The sequence below is a fragment of the Toxorhynchites rutilus genome, chromosome 1 (genome assembly GCF_029784135.1).
Source record: "Toxorhynchites rutilus septentrionalis strain SRP chromosome 1, ASM2978413v1, whole genome shotgun sequence".
Taxonomy (NCBI): Eukaryota; Metazoa; Arthropoda; class Insecta; order Diptera; family Culicidae; genus Toxorhynchites; species Toxorhynchites rutilus.
In genome coordinates this window covers 2,769,510-2,790,598 of record NC_073744.1, presented here as the reverse complement: position 1 = coordinate 2,790,598, position 21,089 = coordinate 2,769,510, and the positions used below count along the sequence as shown (strand labels likewise).

Below are 21,089 nucleotides of genomic sequence, written 5' to 3'. Positions count from 1 at the left end.
ATTTTTACTTAATATACAACAATAGAATAATAACAACACTTTTCCTATGTAGTGGACTATTATAAGAAAAGTGACATACATAAACAAAATCTGTGACGTCACATATTTAAAAATCTTCCCACCTTTCATTTTCCATCTCGGCTCTCCCGTTATCTAGCACTTGGTCGACGAAAATCCAGAAAGAAGAGTATGAAGCCAGTTGTCACATCACATTATATAGAGTTTCTGAGCTGTCGAAAAAAATCATCGCAATATGGAAAACGGATTGGAACCATTTTGCTATTGCCCTGAACGTGCAAACGTGGAATTATCGCAGTTTTTCGAAATTGTTACTGGTATGTATGGCGTAACGCGATTTGTCGAAGTGCTCTTCACCGAAGAAAACTAATCACTGTTAACCGTTAGATGCCGGGGAGTGAAATAGCGCTCATGTTATATGCCAAAAGTCCGGGAAGCGCGATAGCACTCTGTTTGTTTTACATCAACATTTTTGATTTGGCTTAAAAGGCGCCAAATCAATAATGTTTACATAATATAAGAAGAGCGCTATCGCGCCTCCCGCACTTTTGACATATAACAATAGCTATTCCACTCCCCGGCCTCAAACGAATAATTTACAAATATCTAGGTCTTTGATTTCGTCTCCAGAATTTGTACCTATATGTCCCAATTCACGCCAGAACCATGTGGACTATTGAGTTTTCCTGATGAAATGGAATCGCCAGGACATAACATACCAAGAAATCGCCAGGACATAACCAAGCATCTAGCTGCAGTTTTTCGTGTAAATTTGAACTGGAAAGTAATTACTTAATTGATAATATCACATTTAAATTATCATTCATTTTAGATTCCAATTCAATCTGCTGTAAAGGAACTGTTACCACAGTGGCCTACGACTGAAGAAACGTGGACTTAGGACAGGAAAAAAATCTGTATTTTGAAGAAAGGCGCAACATCCTGAATTCGGTAATATTATTTGAATGCTTTATATACCTTTATAAAATATCTATTTTTATGTATACCTTTTTTGCATTTTCGGGCATTTTATCGTCTATCGGATAATAATTATCGAAAGACGATCCTTTAACACGTTGAGTTCCACGGTTTTACAGCGACTCTGGAAATTTTTAAATGTATTATGACCATCGTTTCTTATTGTAGTTTAAGGTATTTTTGTTCAAAAGGGAATGGTTATAAGCTTATATTAGTTACCTTTATTATCGTATGCTATACTGTCAGTCACTTGTGATTGACGCAGCCTGAGCGAAAATTCGGAGTCAGTCACCGGTGACTGACGTGGCAGACAACGTGTTGATCAACGATACTTAACGAACAGGAATACGGTTACTCAGGATTAGAACGATGTTAAATGACGTCACTATGAAAACTTTTTCTGTTGATGGACCACAATTCGACCGTCGTTTTTTAAAAAGTATGTGGTACTGTATAATTCGAAAAAATATAAAGTTCTGTTGTCGGGTACAGTGAAATAAGGTAATACTTTTACCCACCGGAAAATACTTTTAGCTACTTTTAGCTTTTAGCCACTGGAAAAAATATTTACGATTAGTCAAGTAACCGGTGTTATGAAGAGAAATAAACGTAACATGCCCAATCGATTCGAACACTGCCGTCGCGTTATTCGGAAAAATTAAATAAAAGAGGAATTCAACCGGTTCCTTTTGAGGCAACCCATGACGAAACCGGTACTTTCGTATTACCGTCACCGGAACCGAAATACAATAGATAGCAATTACTTAACCGGGTCGCTAACGCTCGGTCGGACCTAACTAAAGGATCGTCTCCTATGTATCAAACTAACCGGGCAATCGATGGAACACAGGTTTGTTTGCGAAAGGCCGCCGCTTCCGACGGCGGGTCGGCTAATACGCTAATACGAAAGTACCACGAAACCTCTTCGGTCGCGTAATAAATAAATATCGATTCAAATATAAGAGGAATTCCTCCGGTTCCTTCCGAGGTAACCCATGACGAAACCTCTTCGGTCGCGTAATAAATAAATATCGATTCAAATATAAGAGGAATTCCTCCGGTTCCTTTCGAGGTAACCCATGACGAAACCTCTTCGGTCGCGTAATAAATAAATATCGATTCAAATATAAGAGGAATTCCTCCGGTTCCTCTCGAGGTAACCCATGACGAAACCTCTTCGGTCGCGTTATAAGTAATTATCGTTTAATATAAAAGAGGGATTCCTCCGGTTCCTTTCGAGGCAACCCATGACGAAACCTCTTCGGTCGCGTTATAAGTAATTATCGATTTAAATATAAGAGGAATTCCTCCGGTTCCTTTCGAGGTAACCCATGACGAAACCTCTTCGGTCGCGTAATAAATAAATATCGATTTAAATATAAGAGGAATTCCTCCGGTTCCTTTCGAGGCAACCCATGACGAAACCTCTTCGGTCGCGTTATAAGTAATTATCGTTTAATATAAAAGAGGGATTCCTCCGGTTCCTTTCGAGGCAACCCATGACGAAACCTCTTCGGTCGCGTTATGAGTAATTATCGTTTATAATATAAGAGGGATTCCTCCGGTTCCTTTCGAGGCAACCCATGACGAAACCTCTTCGGTCGCGTTATAAGTAATTATCGTTTAATATAAAAGAGGGATTCCTCCGGTTCCTTTCGAGGCAACCCATGACGAAACCTCTCCGGTCGCGTTATGAGTAATTATCGTTTATAATATAAGAGGGATTCCTCCGGTTCCTTTCGAGGCAACCCATGACGAAACCTCTTCGGTCGCGTTATAATTAATTATCGTTTAATATAAAAGAGGGATTCCGCCGGTTCCTTTCGAGGCAACCCATGACGAAACCTCTTCGGTCGCGTTATAAGTAATTATCGATTTAAATATAAGAGGGATTCCTCCGGTTCCTTTCGAGGCAACCCATGACGAAACCTCTTCGGTCGCGTTATAATTAATTATCGTTTAATATATAAGAGGGATTCCTCCGGTTCCTTTCGATGCAACCCATGACGAAACCTCTTCGGTCGCGTTATAAGTAATTATCGTTTAATATATAAGAGGGATTCCTCCGGTTCCTTTCGAGGCAACCCATGACGAAACCTCTTCGGTCGCGTTATAAGTAATTATCGATTTAAATATAAGAGGAATTCCTCCGGTTCCTTTCGAGGCAACCCATGACGAAACCTCTTCGGTCGCGTTATAAGTAATTATCGATTTAAATATAAGAGGAATTCCTCCGGTTCCTTTCGAGGCAACCCATGACGAAACCTCTTCGGTCGCGTTATAAGTAATTATCGATTTAAATATAAGAGGGATTCCTCCGGTTCCTTTCGAGGCAACCCATGACGAAACCTCTTCGGTCGTGTTATGAGTAATTATCGTTTAATATATAAGAGGGATTCCTCCGGTTCCTTTCGAGGCAACCCATGACGAAACCTCTTCGGTCGCGTTATAAGTAATTATCGATTTAAATATAAGAGGGATTCCTCCGGTTCCTTTCGAGGCAACTCATGACGAAACCTCTCCGGTCGCGTTATGAGTAATTATCGTTTATAATATAAGAGGGATTCCTCCGGTTCCTTTCGAGGCAACCCATGACGAAACCTCTTCGGTCGCGTTATAAGTAATTATCGTTTAATATATAAGAGGGATTCCTCCGGTTCCTTTCGAGGCAACCCATGACGAAACCTCTTCGGTCGCGTTATAAGTAATTATCGATTTAAATATAAGAGGGATTCCTCCGGTTCCTTTCGAGGCAACCCATGACGAAACCTCTCCGGTCGCGTTATGAGTAATTATCGTTTATAATATAAGAGGGATTCCTCCGGTTCCTTTCGAGGCAACCCATGACGAAACCTCTTCGGTCGCGTTATAAGTAATTATCGTTTAATATAAAAGAGGGATTCCTCCGGTTCCTTTCGAGGCAACCCATGACGAAACCTCTTCGGTCGCGTTATGAGTAATTATCGTTTATAATATAAGAGGGATTCCTCCGGTTCCTTTCGAGGCAATCCATGACGAAACCTCTTCGGTCGCGTTATAAGTAATTATCGATTTAAATATAAGGGGAATTCCTCCGGTTCCTTTCGAGGCAATCTATGACGAAACCTCTTCGGTCGCGTTATAAGTAATTATCTTTTAAAATATAAGAGGGATTCCTCCGGTTCCTTTCGATGCAACCCATGACGAAACCTCTTCGGTCACGTTATAAGTAATTATCGATTTAAATATAAGAGGAATTCCTCCGGTTCCTTTCGAGGCAACCCATGACGAAACCTCTTCGGTCGTGTTATAAGTAATTATCGTTTAAAATATAAGAGGGATTCCTCCGGTTCCTTTCGAGGCAACCCATGACGAAACCTCTTCGGTCGTGTTATAAATAAATATCGTTCGTTATAATAGAGGGATTCCTCCGGTTCCTTCCGAGGCAACCTATAACGAATCCTTTCAGTCGCGTTGTAGAGAATTATCGAATAAAGTATCGATTCGAATTTAGAAATTTTAAAAACGTGATTTCTCGCGGTCTATCAAAAATAATTTTGAAATCATTTTCTTGTACGAGAATGTTTTCTAAAACGTTAATATTTATTGTTTTGGTTTTGATAATATTGATTCATTATTTCTTTAAATTTTTCTAATATTTCTTTTTTTCATGTACCGTTGTGGATCACCCCGAGGAAGTGAACTGGATTACTGGATTGTCAATTTACGAATAAGCTTGTAAAATTATGTTTAATAAATATTACGTATCGTCTTTTTATTTCAAAGCTCCAATGTCCTTAAGTATCTAAGTTAATAGTCTTACAATACTAACAGAAATGTTACTTCAGAAATCCCATTTTCGTTCGAGTTGTTCTTGCGTTTCGTTCGATCTGCTTCTGTTCGAAAAGTAAGTTATTAATGGAGAATGTGTCATTTTCAGCATATATCCTTGTTTTTAGCGAATAGAGACAATCAAAATGTTTTTAATTTTATTCGTCGAATAGGTCAGACCTATTCGATGAATTTATGCATCAGTTTTACCATGCTGGCTGATTGAGTGATTTCTGAATTATATTTTTATATTCTCATATTGACATTTATTCAGCCTAAAGATGACACAAATAATTCAAATCTATTGATGCAGGTTTGCAAGTTTAGATCTTATCTATTGTTTACTCTTATTTTCAAACATTTTATGAGTTGTCGAGTACCAAGTCTTAAGATAGAAAACGGATAGAAAAACCAGTTTTTTTCATTTCTTTATGCTCTTAGATTGATTTAGAAGGTAGATGTTTCTTGTTATCTGCATTATCTTGACTCGATTTTATGAAAAATAGAAAAAGAAGGATTATTTTAGACATTCTTTGTTATATGAAAAAGAGTGATTCGAATCCATATGAATTATAATGTAGATATATTGTGCTTGATCATGTCTATCATTTGAAGCTAAGAACAGGACCATACCTCTTACGTAACTCTTATCCTTCAAATTTTAGTGGATCGATTTCATGAAAAATCGAAAGAATGAAAAATATATTTTCGAATTTTTTGTTCTGATATCACACGAAAATCTTGAGTTTGATGATGCAGGTTTGTAGTGCGTGATCTCCTCTATCATAAGAATATAAGAACTGAACCATACCTCTTACGTAACTCTCATCCCCAGTAATTTGGTGGATCGATCTCATGAAAAATCGAAAGAATGTAAAACAAATATTATAATTTTTTCCTGATATCACACGTAAATCTTGAGTTTGATGATGCAGATTTGTAGTGCGTGATCTACTCTATCATAAGAATATAAGAACTGAACCATACCTCTTACGTAACTCTCATCCCCCGTAATTTGGTGGATCGATCTCATGATAAATCAAAAGAATGTAAAACATGTGTTTGAATTTTTTTCTGATATCACACGTAAATCTTGAGTTTGATGATGCAGGTTTGTAGTGCTTGATCTCCTCTATCATAAGAATATAAGAACTGAACCATACCCCTTACGTAACTCTCATCCCACGTAATTTAGTGGATCAATTTTATGAAAAATCGAAAGAATGAAAAATATATTTTCGATTTTTTTTTCTGATATCACACGTAAATCTTGAGTTTGATGATGCAGGTTTGTAGTGCTTGATCTCCTCTATCATAAGAATATAAGAACTGAACCATACCTCTTACGTAACTCTCATCCCCCGAAATTTAGTGGGTGGATCGATTTCATGAAAAATCGAAAGAATGAAAAACATATTTTCGATTTTTTTTCTGATGTTCCACGAAAATATTGAGTTTGATGATGCAGATTTGTAGTGCGTGATCTCCTCTATCATTTGAATCTGAGAACTGGACCATACCTCTTACGTAACTCTCATCCCCCGAAATTTGGTGGATCGATCTCATGAAAAGTCAAAAGAATGAAAAATATATTTTAGAATTTTTTTCTGATATCACACGTAAATCTTGAGTTTGATGATGCAGATTTGTAGTGCGTGATCTCCTCTATTATTTGAATCTAAGAACTGGACCATACCTCTTACGTAACTCTCATCCTTCAAATTTTAGTGGATCGATTTCATGAAAAACCGAAAGAATGAAAGATATATTTTAGAATTTTTCTCTGATATTACACGTAAATCTTGAGTTTGATGATGCAGGTTTGTAGTGCGTGATCTCCTCTATCATAAGAATATAAGAACTGAACCATACCTCTTACGTAACTCTCATCCCCCGAAATTTAGTGGGTGGATCGATTTCATGAAAAATCGAAAGAATGAAAAACATATTTTCGATTTTTTTTCTGATGTTCCACGAAAATATTGAGTTTGATGATGCAGATTTGTAGTGTGTGATCTCCTCTATCATTTGAATCTGAGAACTGGACCATACCTCTTACGTAACTCTCATCCCCCGAAATTTGGTGGATCGATCTCATGAAAAGTCAAAAGAATGAATAACATTTTAGATTTTTTTTCTGATATCACACGTAAATCTTGAGTTTGATGATGCAGGTTTGTAGTGCTTGATCTCCTCTATCATAAGAATATAAGAACTGGACCATACCCCTTACGTAACTCTCATCCCACGTAATTTAGTGGATCGATTTCATGAAAAATCGAAAGAATGAAAAATATATTTTCGATTTTTTTTCTGATGTTCCACGAAAATATTGAGTTTGATGATGCAGATTTGTAGTGCGTGATCTCCTCTATCATTTGAATCTGAGAACTGAACCATACCTCTTACGTAACTCTCATCCCCCGAAATTTGGTGGATCGATCTCATGAAAAGTCAAAAGAATGAAAAACATTTTAGATTTTTTTTCTGATATCACACGTAAATCTTGAGTTTGATGATGCAGGTTTGTAGTGCTTGATCTCCTCTATCATAAGAATATAAGAACTGGACCATACCCCTTACGTAACTCTCATCCCACGTAATTTAGTGGATCAATTTTATGAAAAATCGAAAGAATGAAAAATATATTTTCGATTTTTTTTTCTGATATCACACGTTTATCTTGAGTTTGATGATGCAGATTTGTAGTGCTTGATCTCCTCTATCATAAGAATATAAGAACTGGACCATACCCCTTACGTAACTCTCATCCCCCGAAATTTAGTGGGTGGATCGATTTCATGAAAAATCGAAAGAATGAAAAATATATTTTCGATTTTTTTTCTGATGTTCCACGAAAATATTGAGTTTGATGATGCAGATTTGTAGTGCGTGATCTCCTCTATCATTTGAATCTGAGAACTGAACCATACCTCTTACGTAACTCTCATCCCCCGAAATTTAGTGGGTGGATCGATTTCATGAAAAATCGAAAGAATGAAAAACATTTTAGATTTTTTTTCTGATATCACACGTAAATCTTGAGTTTGATGATGCAGGTTTGTAGTGCTTGATCTCCTCTATCATAAGAATATAAGAACTGGACCATACCCCTTACGTAACTCTCATCCCACGTAATTTAGTGGATCAATTTTATGAAAAATCGAAAGAATGAAAAATATATTTTCGATTTTTTTTTCTGATATCACACGTTTATCTTGAGTTTGATGATGCAGATTTGTAGTGCTTGATCTCCTCTATCATAAGAATATAAGAACTGAACCATACCTCTTACGTAACTCTCATCCCCCGAAATTTAGTGGGTGGATCGATTTCATGAAAAATCGAAAGAATGAAAAACATATTTTCGATTTTTTCTGATATCACACGTAAATCTTGAGTTTGATGATGCAGGTTTGTAGTGCTTGATCTCCTCTATCATAAGAATATAAGAACTGGACCATACCTCTTACGTAACTCTCATCCCACGTAATTTAGTGGATCGATTTCATGAAAAACCGAAAGAATGAAAAATATATTTTAGAATTTTTTTCTGATATCACACGAAAATCTTGAGTTTGATGATGTAGCTTTGTAGTGCGTGATCTCCTCTATCATTCGAATCTGAGAACTGGACCATACCTCTTACGTAACTCTCATCCCCCGAAATTTGGTGGATCGATCTCATGATAAATCAAAAGAATGTAAAACATGTGTTTGAATTTTTTTCTGATATCACACGTAAATCTTGAGTTTGATGATGCAGGTTTGTAGTGCTTGATCTCCTCTATCATAAGAATATAAGAACTGAACCATACCCCTTACGTAACTCTCATCCCACGTAATTTAGTGGATCAATTTTATGAAAAATCGAAAGAATGAAAAATATATTTTCGATTTTTTTTTCTGATATCACACGTAAATCTTGAGTTTGATGATGCAGGTTTGTAGTGCTTGATCTCCTCTATCATAAGAATATAAGAACTGAACCATACCTCTTACGTAACTCTCATCCCCCGAAATTTAGTGGGTGGATCGATTTCATGAAAAATCGAAAGAATGAAAAACATATTTTCGATTTTTTTTCTGATGTTCCACGAAAATATTGAGTTTGATGATGCAGATTTGTAGTGCGTGATCTCCTCTATCATTTGAATCTGAGAACTGGACCATACCTCTTACGTAACTCTCATCCCCCGAAATTTGGTGGATCGATCTCATGAAAAGTCAAAAGAATGAAAAACATATATTAGAATTTTTTTCTGATATCACACGTAAATCTTGAGTTTGATAATGCAGGTTTGTAGTGCTGGATCTCCTCTATCATAAGAATATAAGAACTGAACCATACCCCTTACGTAACTCTCATCCCACGTAATTTAGTGGATCAATTTTATGAAAAATCGAAAGAATGAAAAATATATTTTAGAATTTTTTTCTGATATCACACGTAAATCTTGAGTTTGATGATGCAGGTTTGTAGTGCTTGATCTCCTCTATCATAAGAATATAAGAACTGGACCATACCCCTTACGTAACTCTCATCCCACGTAATTTAGTGGATCAATTTTATGAAAATTCGAAAGAATGAAAAACATATTTTCGATTTTTTTTCTGATGTTCCACGAAAATATTGAGTTTGATGATGCAGATTTGTAGTGCGTGATCTCCTCTATCATTCGAATCTGAGAACTGGACCATACCTCTTACGTAACTCTCATCCCCCGAAATTTGGTAGATCGATCTCATGAAAAGTCAAAAGAATGAAAAACATATTTTAGATTTTTTTCTGATATCACACGTAAATCTTGAGTTTGATGATGCAGGTTTGTAGTGCTTGATCTCCTCTATCATAAGAATATAAGAACTGAACCATACCTCTTACGTAACTCTCATCCTTCAAATTTTAGTGGATCGATTTCATGAAAAACCGAAAGAATGAAAAATATATTTTAGAATTTTTCTCTTATATCACACGAAAATCTTGAGTTTGATGATGCAGATTTGTAGTGTGTGATCTCCTCTATCTTTTGAATCTAAGAACTGGACCATACCTCTTACGTAACTCTCATCCCCCGAAATTTGGTAGATCGATCTCATGAAAAATCGAAAGAATGAAAAACATATTTTCGATTTTTTTTCTGATGTTCCACGAAAATATTGAGTTTGATGATGCAGATTTGTAGTGCGTGATCTCCTCTATCATTCGAATCTGAGAACTGGACCATACCTCTTACGTAACTCTCATCCCCCGAAATTTGGTAGATCGATCTCATGAAAAGTCAAAAGAATGAAAAACATATTTTAGATTTTTTTCTGATATCACACGTAAATCTTGAGTTTGATGATGCAGGTTTGTAGTGCTTGATCTCCTCTATCATAAGAATATAAGAACTGAACCATACCTCTTACGTAACTCTCATCCTTCAAATTTTAGTGGATCGATTTCATGAAAAACCGAAAGAATGAAAAATATATTTTAGAATTTTTCTCTTATATCACACGAAAATCTTGAGTTTGATGATGCAGATTTGTAGTGTGTGATCTCCTCTATCTTTTGAATCTAAGAACTGGACCATACCTCTTACGTAACTCTCATCCCCCGAAATTTAGTGGATCGATTTCATGAAAAATCGAAAGAATGAAAAACATATTTCCGAATTTTTTTCTGATGTTCCACGAAAATATTGAGTTTGATGATGCTGATTTGTAGTGCTTGATCTCCTCTATCATTTGAATCTAAGGACTGGACCATACCTTTTACGTAACTCTCATCCCCCGTAATTTGGTGGATCGATAGCATGAAAAATCGAAAGAATGAAAAACATATTTTCGAATTTTTTTTCTGATATCACACGTAAATCTTGAGTTTGATGATGCAGATTTGTAGTGCGTGATCTCCTCTACCATTTGAATCTGAGAACTGGACCATACCTCTTACGTAACTCTCATCCCCCTAAATTTAGTGGATCGATCTCATGAAAAATCGAAAGAATGAAAAACATATTTCCGAATTTTTTTCTGATGTTCCACGAAAATATTGAGTTTGATTATGCAGATTTGTAGTGCGGGATCTCCTCTATCATTTGAATCTAAAAACTGGACCATTCCTCTTACGCTACTCTCATCCCCCAAATTTTAGTTGATCGATTTCATGAAAATCCGAGAGAATGAAAAACATATTTTGGAATTTTTTTCTGATGTTCCACGAAAATATTGAGTTTGATGATGCAGATTTGTAGTGTTTGATCTCCTCTATCATTTTAATCTAAGGATTGGACCATACCTCTTACGTAACTCTCATCCCCCGTAATTTGGTGGATGGATCTCATGAAAAATCGAAAGAATGAAAAACATATTATTGAATTTTTTACTGATATCACACGAAAATCTTGACATTGATGATGCAGATTTCTAGTGCGTGATCTCCTCTATCATTTGAATCTAAGAACCGGACCATTCCTCTTACGTAACTCCCATCCCCAAAATTTCAGTTGATCGATTTCATGAAAATCGAAAGAATGAAAAACATATTTTCGATTTTGTTTTGATTTCACACGTAAATCTTGAGTTTGATGATGCAGATTTGTAGTGTATAATCTCCTCTATTATTTGAATCTAAGAACTGAACCATACCTCTTACGTAACTCTCATCCCCCGAAATTTAGTGGATCGATTTCATGAAAAATCAAAAGAATGAAAAACATATTCTGGAATTTTTTCTGATGTTCCACGAAAATGTTGAGTTTGATGATTCAGATTTGTAGTGTATAATCTCCTCTATTATTTGAATCTAAGAACTGAACCATACCTCTTACGTAACTCTCATCCCCCGAAATTTAGTGGATCGATTTCATGAAAAATCAAAAGAATGAAAAACATATTCTGGAATTTTTTCTGATGTTCCACGAAAATGTTGAGTTTGATGATTCAGATTTGTAGTGCTTGATCTCTTCTATCATTTGAATCTAAGGACTGGACCATACCTCTTACGTAACTCTCTTCCTCTAAAATTTTGTGTAACTTCTTCATAAAAATCATATTTCCCCTATTTCTATGTATTACATAGTTTTATATTTCTGTTTAGTAGTCTGAATTTACATGAAATTTGGCTTTGACTCGTATGCAGCGAATATTGGTTCATGTTTTTCCATAAAATGATTCTACTTTTACTTTTCCCCTTAGTGCGGCCCTGCTTCTGATTTACTAGAGTATGAACACATTTTGTAAACTTTTATCACAATGCTTAGTAATTTGCTTGACAATATATATATTTTTGGAACCCTTGTGACTAAATCTATCGATTGATGTCCATTTTATAAAAATGCGATGAGCTAAACTCTTGTTTTTGATAAATCTGTAATTATCCTCCGTTTGCCCGATGCGTTTTCGTAATTTTTCCGGGAAAGTATAGAAAAATACGGTACGTTATATACATTGTTGGAAAGAGGAGCAAAAAACCTATAATTTGACATGCCAAACACTCATCTACGACATACCAAACTCTCATCCTTCATGAATCTGTAGTTATCCTCCGTTTGCCCGATGCGTTTTTGTAATTTTTCCGGGAAAGTATGGAAAAATACTATACTTTCTATCTGTAGTTATCCTCCGTTTGCCCGATGCGTTTTTGTAATTTTTCCGGGAAAGTATGGAAAAATACTATACTTTCTATACATTGTTGGAAAGAGGAGTATAAAATCTATAATTTGACATGCCAAACACTTATCTAGGACATACGAAACTCTCATCCTTCATGAATCTGTAGTTATCCTCCGTTTGCCCGATGCGTTTTTGTAATTTTTCCGGGAAAGTTTGGAAAAATACGATACTTTCTATACATTGTTGGAAAGAGGAGCAAAAAATCTATAATTTGAGATGCCAAACACTCATCTACGACATACAAAACTCTCATCCTTCATGAATCTGTAGTTATCCTCCGTTTGCCCGATGCGTTTTTGTAATTTTTCCGGGAAAGTATGGAAAAATACGATACTTTCTATACATTGTTGGAAAGAGGAGCAAAAAATCTATAATTTGAGATGCCAAACACTCATCTACGACATACAAAACTCTCATCCTTCATGAATCTGTAGTTATCCTCCGTTTACCCAATGGGTTTTTGTAATTTTTCCGGGAAAGTATGGAAAAATACGATACTTTCTATACATTGTTGGAAAGAGGAGTAAAAAATCTACAATTTGACATGCCAAACACTTATCTAGGACATACAAAACTCTCATCCTTCATGAATCTGTAGTTATCCTCCGTTTGCCCGATGCGTTTTTGTAATTTTTCCGGGAAAGTATGGAAAAATACGATACTTTCTATACATTGTTGGAAAGAGGAGCAAAAAATCTATAATTTGAGATGCCAAACACTCATCTACGACATACAAAACTCTCATCCTTCATGAATCTGTAGTTATCCTCCGTTTACCCAATGGGTTTTTGTAATTTTTCCGGGAAAGTATGGAAAAATACGATACTTTCTATACATTGTTGGAAAGAGGAGTAAAAAATCTACAATTTGACATGCCAAACACTTATCTAGGACATACAAAACTCTCATCCTTCATGAATCTGTAGTTATCCTCCGTTTGCCCGATGCGTTTTTGTAATTTTTCCGGGAAAGTATGGAAAAATACGATACTTTCTATACATTGTTGGAAAGAGGAGTAAAAAATCTACAATTTGACATGCCAAACACTTATCTAGGACATACAAAACTCTCATCCTTCATGAATCTGTAGTTATCCTCCGTTTGCCCGATGCGTTTTTGTAATTTTTCCGGGAAAGTATGGAAAAATACGATACTTTCTATACATTGTTGGAAAGAGGAGTATAAAATCTATAATTTGACATGCCAAACACTTATCTAGGACATACAAAACTCTCATCCTTCATGAATCTGTAGTTATCCTCCGTTTGCCCGATGCGTTTTTGTAATTTTTCCGGGAAAGTATGGAAAAATACGATACTTTCTATACATTGTTGGAAAGAGGAGTATAAAATCTATAATTTGACATGCCAAACACTTATCTAGGACATACGAAACTCTCATCCTTCATGAATCTGTAGTTATCCTCCGTTTGCCCGATGCGTTTTTGTAATTTTTCCGGGAAAGTATGGAAAAATACTATACTTTCTATACATTGTTGGAAAGAGGAGTAAAAAATCTACAATTTGACATGCCAAACACTTATCTAGGACATACAAAACTCTCATCCTTCATGAATCTGTAGTTATCCTCCGTTTGCCCGATGCGTTTTTGTAATTTTTCCGGGAAAGTATGGAAAAATACGATACTTTCTATACATTGTTGGAAAGAGGAGCAAAAAATCTATAATTTGAGATGCCAAACACTCATCTACGACATACAAAACTCTCATCCTTACTGAATCTGTAGTTATCCTCCGTTTGCCCGATGCGTTTTTGTAATTTTTCCGGGAAAGTATGGAAAAATACGATACTTTCTATACATTGTTGGAAAGAGGAGTAAAAAATCTACAATTTGACATGCCAAACACTTATCTAGGACATACAAAACTCTCATCCTTCATGAATCTGTAGTTATCCTCCGTTTGCCCGATGCGTTTTTGTAATTTTTCCGGGAAAGTATGGAAAAATACGATACTTTCTATACATTGTTGGAAAGAGGAGTAAAAAATCTACAATTTGACATGCCAAACACTTATCTAGGACATACAAAACTCTCATCCTTCATGAATCTGTAGTTATCCTCCGTTTGCCCGATGCGTTTTTGTAATTTTTCCGGGAAAGTTTGGAAAAATACGATACTTTCTATACATTGTTGGAAAGAGGAGCGAAAAATCTATAATTTGAGATGCCAAACACTCATCTACGACATACAAAACTCTCATCCTTCATGAATCTGTAGTTATCCTCCGTTTACCCAATGGGTTTTTGTAATTTTTCCGGGAAAGTATGGAAAAATACGATACTTTCTATACATTGTTGGAAAGAGGAGTAAAAAATCTACAATTTGACATGCCAAACACTTATCTAGGACATACAAAACTCTCATCCTTCATGAATCTGTAGTTATCCTCCGTTTGCCCGATGCGTTTTTGTAATTTTTCCGGGAAAGTATGGAAAAATACGATACTTTCTATACATTGTTGGAAAGAGGAGTAAAAAATCTACAATTTGACATGCCAAACACTTATCTAGGACATACAAAACTCTCATCCTTCATGAATCTGTAGTTATCCTCCGTTTGCCCGATGCGTTTTTGTAATTTTTCCGGGAAAGTATGGAAAAATACGATACTTTCTATACATTGTTGGAAAGAGGAGTAAAAAATCTACAATTTGACATGCCAAACACTTATCTAGGACATACAAAACTCTCATCCTTCATGAATCTGTAGTTATCCTCCGTTTGCCCGATGCGTTTTTGTAATTTTGCCGGGAAAGTATGGAAAAATACGATACTTTCTATACATTGTTGGAAAGAGGAGTATAAAATCTATAATTTGACATGCCAAACACTTATCTAGGACATACAAAACTCTCATCCTTCATGAATCTGTAGTTATCCTCCGTTTGCCCGATGCGTTTTTGTAATTTTTCCGGGAAAGTATGGAAAAATACTATACTTTCTATACATTGTTGGAAAGAGGAGTAAAAAATCTACAATTTGACATGCCAAACACTTATCTAGGACATACAAAACTCTCATCCTTCATGAATCTGTAGTTATCCTCCGTTTGCCCGATGCGTTTTTGTAATTTTTCCGGGAAAGTATGGAAAAATACGATACTTTCTATACATTGTTGGAAAGAGGAGTATAAAATCTATAATTTGACATGCCAAACACTTATCTAGGACATACAAAACTCTCATCCTTCATGAATCTGTAGTTATCCTCCGTTTGCCCGATGCGTTTTTGTAATTTTTCCGGGAAAGTATGGAAAAATACGATACTTTCTATACATTGTTGGAAAGAGGAGTAAAAAATCTACAATTTGACATGCCAAACACTTATCTAGGACATACAAAACTCTCATCCTTCATGAATCTGTAGTTATCCTCCGTTTGCCCGATGCGTTTTTGTAATTTTTCCGGGAAAGTATGGAAAAATACGATACTTTCTATACATTGTTGGAAAGAGGAGCAAAAAATCTATAATTTGAGATGCCAAACACTCATCTACGACATACGAAACTCTCATCCTTAATGAATCTGTAGTTATCCTCCGTTTGCCCGATGCGTTTTTGTAATTTTTCCGGGAAAGTATGGAAAAATACGATACTTTCTATACATTGTTGGAAAGAGGAGTAAAAAATCTACAATTTGACATGCCAAACACTTATCTAGGACATACAAAACTCTCATCCTTCATGAATCTGTAGTTATCCTCCGTTTGCCCGATGCGTTTTTGTAATTTTTCCGGGAAAGTATGGAAAAATACGATACTTTCTATACATTGTTGGAAAGAGGAGTAAAAAATCTACAATTTGACATGCCAAACACTTATCTAGGACATACAAAACTCTCATCCTTCATGAATCTGTAGTTATCCTCCGTTTGCCCGATGCGTTTTTGTAATTTTTCCGGGAAAGTTTGGAAAAATACGATACTTTCTATACATTGTTGGAAAGAGGAGCGAAAAATCTATAATTTGAGATGCCAAACACTCATCTACGACATACAAAACTCTCATCCTTCATGAATCTGTAGTTATCCTCCGTTTACCCAATGGGTTTTTGTAATTTTTCCGGGAAAGTATGGAAAAATACGATACTTTCTATACATTGTTGGAAAGAGGAGTAAAAAATCTACAATTTGACATGCCAAACACTTATCTAGGACATACAAAACTCTCATCCTTCATGAATCTGTAGTTATCCTCCGTTTGCCCGATGCGTTTTTGTAATTTTTCCGGGAAAGTATGGAAAAATACGATACTTTCTATACATTGTTGGAAAGAGGAGTAAAAAATCTACAATTTGACATGCCAAACACTTATCTAGGACATACAAAACTCTCATCCTTCATGAATCTGTAGTTATCCTCCGTTTGCCCGATGCGTTTTTGTAATTTTTCCGGGAAAGTATGGAAAAATACGATACTTTCTATACATTGTTGGAAAGAGGAGTAAAAAATCTACAATTTGACATGCCAAACACTTATCTAGGACATACAAAACTCTCATCCTTCATGAATCTGTAGTTATCCTCCGTTTGCCCGATGCGTTTTTGTAATTTTGCCGGGAAAGTATGGAAAAATACGATACTTTCTATACATTGTTGGAAAGAGGAGTATAAAATCTATAATTTGACATGCCAAACACTTATCTAGGACATACAAAACTCTCATCCTTCATGAATCTGTAGTTATCCTCCGTTTGCCCGATGCGTTTTTGTAATTTTTCCGGGAAAGTATGGAAAAATACTATACTTTCTATACATTGTTGGAAAGAGGAGTAAAAAATCTACAATTTGACATGCCAAACACTTATCTAGGACATACAAAACTCTCATCCTTCATGAATCTGTAGTTATCCTCCGTTTGCCCGATGCGTTTTTGTAATTTTTCCGGGAAAGTATGGAAAAATACGATACTTTCTATACATTGTTGGAAAGAGGAGTATAAAATCTATAATTTGACATGCCAAACACTTATCTAGGACATACAAAACTCTCATCCTTCATGAATCTGTAGTTATCCTCCGTTTGCCCGATGCGTTTTTGTAATTTTTCCGGGAAAGTATGGAAAAATACGATACTTTCTATACATTGTTGGAAAGAGGAGTAAAAAATCTACAATTTGACATGCCAAACACTTATCTAGGACATACAAAACTCTCATCCTTCATGAATCTGTAGTTATCCTCCGTTTGCCCGATGCGTTTTTGTAATTTTTCCGGGAAAGTATGGAAAAATACGATACTTTCTATACATTGTTGGAAAGAGGAGCAAAAAATCTATAATTTGAGATGCCAAACACTCATCTACGACATACGAAACTCTCATCCTTAATGAATCTGTAGTTATCCTCCAAAACCTTACAAAAGCACGGAGGATAAATGGAGGATAACTACAAACCGCTAACTTGTTCCGCGTACAAAACACCACTCGCGTATTTTCGTATTTTTACCGCACCTAATCCTAGCCTCTGCCTCCATAGCTCCTCGACACCTAACCAAATTGAGGAGGTACCTCATCAGACGGCCAATCAAACGGATATTACGATACGACAAAATCCTTCTGCTTTCCAACACACCGCGCGAGGGAATGGGAGCAAAACATTTCCGGGAAATCCTAATTTCCCGTCTCAGCCGTGCTTCTCGTTACATACGGTTTTCTCCTACGCACTCAAAGCAGACACAGACATTCAGACAGCCACACGCGATAAAGATTAATTTTATTTATGTCGTCACATTGGCGTTCAACAGAAACATATTAAGCACTTGTTGGAATGAAGAAAGCAAACATTGGAAAAGGTTTTTCCGAACTAGCAGATACCCTTTTTTTGTTGGTCCGAACGATTTCCCAAGCAATCTCTGCTGGCCCTCACTCAGCGGTCAATAATTTTGTTTTTTTTTTCTTCTCTACTTCCAGAGCATTATCACATATTCGTCGGTGATCTCAGTCCGGAAATCGAAACACAGACACTGAAAGATGCCTTCGCTCCTTTTGGGGATATATCGTAAGTATTACGCATAAGCAGCCTCCGCTAAGTGGACGGAAAATGGGAAAGTTTTGGAAGACCAATTTTCGTGATAGAAGTCAGCTTTCACGCAGTGGGGTCAACTTTTGCTGCTGCCGGAGGAGAATTATCGGTTCCGGGGAAATAATTAAGATCACAAAACCTCCGATAGGAAGTTGTATGAATAGTGTTGTATCTTTCGGGGTTGAGGTTGACAGGAAACGGGTTTGAAATTGGGTTCATTCGTCCGATGATCCAATCGAAGGATCCGAATGGAAACTCACGTTCGCTAAATTCATGGCTGTCACGATTGCTATGATTGCTGTGATTACTTTTCAAATCTCGGAGGGATATATTTCTCTCTCTGGATTTGGGACGTTTTTATGAGCCTACTCTGATTTCAACTGTGACAACTTTTACCCCCTAACGAAGTGTCAGAGGGCTAATTACACCCGTAATTCTTCATAACCTAATTAACGATAACGACCCCCCCCCCGCTCTATCGTGCCTGACGACAACACTTGATATCGGGCGCCCGAACAATTTCAACCCGTTCAGGCCAAAGAATGTAGTTTCACTCAGCTCAACCCGAAACTCAATTTTCTTGTTTATCTTGAAGCCGCCCCTTATTTGCGATTTCGGTTGACAAATCAGCTCCCAACTTCGGAATCCTTTCACTTCCCTTCAACGGAGGTTCACACATCACACCAGACACATGTGTAAACATTGGAACTTATTTGTATCGTACATTGTTTCTCCGGAGTTCTTTCCACCCCACATGCCACATGGGAGGGAGGCAATCGACGTGAGTTTGACACGCCACAAAAGGACCCAAAAGTTGACGGATCCCTCAGCGCGCTCCGTTCCGAGAGTTTCGCCACGTTTCGCTGTTATCGCCCAGTCATCTCCCGAAAGTGATTTTGTTGTCGTCAAACAGAAAGTCCGGATTATCCCGACACTCGTCGTCTCTCTGGTTCCCCCCCTCCGCGCCGAACGGAGATAAGAAGAGAATGTTTCGCATATATTTGCGCCAGCAAAAATTATCGGTAACTAGGTTACCCGTATTCGGCTGATCATCTATCTTAGGTAGCTGTCTTGTTATTGCACGCTTACTCAACGTCACTCGTTTTGAGATGACTCAGCAGAGGAAACGATGGGAAACGATGGGTGACAACGCACAGTGTTCGTAATCTGTGTATGCAACTTGTCGGTTATCAATCGTACCACCAGAGCTAAACGCAAGTAATAGAGCATAATCAGCCTTACCGCGCTGGTTATGATCAACTTTCTCTGCGTGGAAGGAGATGCTGCCCTTCCATCACGCGGGAGCGAAACATCAAGATGTATGTGATGATGATGATAAGTGTGATGAAACTAATTCAATAACGAAACTAAAACAAAGGGGCGAAACAAATCCCCTCGGAATGCTGTCGTACCTAACTACCATAACCCACATCCCACCGTGTGCCGTACAAAGTTGCCGAAATCTGGGCACGACTTGCTTGCTCCACCGCCGACAGTCGACAGTCGGATGAATTACCTCTTCTTCTTCGTCTTGTTGAGCGAAAGGATACAAGGATACGAGCTTTCCGAGGGCGCGCCGGAATCAGCCAAAATGAATGAGAGCGTCAACCCGACCCCCCACCCCGCGCTTAAATGAAACGAACAAACGACGGATGCGTGCAGAAAGCGGGTGCGTGTCGGACGGAAATTTGATTAACACCGTCTGATTTCGAAGGATTATTTTTGTCGTGCACGGCACGGTCTAATCATGGCCGAAGCGGCGGCGGGTACAGATACTATCGGAAACAAGCAGCGCAGAACTTTCGTAGGTCCCCGGTCCGGTTTGTTTCCAGTGGTTTCAGTGGTGCTATCTGGCCAAATGGAACGCATAACGGATTGGAGTCCATTCGGGTGGCCATATCTCGAACGGGGAGATCTTCTGCTATCGAAATTGTTCTAGGTGGAGGATATGTTAACATCAACTGCTGAGGAAAATTCTATTGAGTACAAGATAACGAAGCAAATTATGAATAACGGGTGAATGTTCCTTTGAGGCACGGGCCAATTTCCGGTCCCAATTCTCGAGCCTAGATTCCGAGAGTGATCTGTTCGAGGTTTGAGGCATACCGAGTCGCCTCATCAACATAATGTTTATTTACATTGAAATCTCAATGGAATTTGGTTATTTTGCTAAAAGCCCTCTAATCTTACGCTAAAAGTGTTCAAATTCTTTCATAACACTGTTTTTTTTGTAAATTAATAGGTTGTTTTAGTTTTCAAAAAAATAATAGTTCGTTAGCAAAAATGCTGCAAATTGGTGACGTGCATATCAATGAGCATTCGAATCTTTTTAAGGTACTGTTCAAACTTCAGATCCTCCATAGAGATAGAAACAGATAGAACTGCTGCTTACTTGTAGTGCTCAATCTTAGTAGAACATACAAATAAACTCTAGAAACGAAATTGTTCAAATTGTAGCAGTTTTGAGAAGATCCCGCAACTGTGTTTCAGTTATTACAAACCAAAAGATAGGTCGCCACTTGATCAAACCAGTTCCGTTTCGCATATAGTCATCATTTGCGATTTGAGTCTATACTCCAAACTA

The 21,089-nt window shown here is 37.0% G+C and overlaps 1 protein-coding gene and 1 long non-coding RNA gene across 8 annotated transcripts in view; both read left to right on the top strand.

The window, feature by feature from the left end:
- Positions 1 to 21,089, top strand: part of LOC129778748 (nucleolysin TIAR) — a 1,021,219-nt gene that overhangs the window by 825,177 nt on the left and 174,953 nt on the right. For all 7 annotated transcript variants that reach the window (XM_055785883.1, XM_055785864.1, XM_055785877.1 and 4 more), the window contains one exon: positions 18,394 to 18,481. In XM_055785883.1, the coding sequence (XP_055641858.1) occupies positions 18,394 to 18,481 (88 nt within the window). The remainder of the gene's footprint in view (positions 1 to 18,393; positions 18,482 to 21,089) is intronic.
- Positions 201 to 1,960, top strand: LOC129778794 (uncharacterized). Its single transcript, XR_008743498.1, has 3 exons — positions 201 to 335; positions 649 to 784; positions 851 to 1,960. It is a non-coding gene; the product is annotated as an uncharacterized LOC129778794 (long non-coding RNA).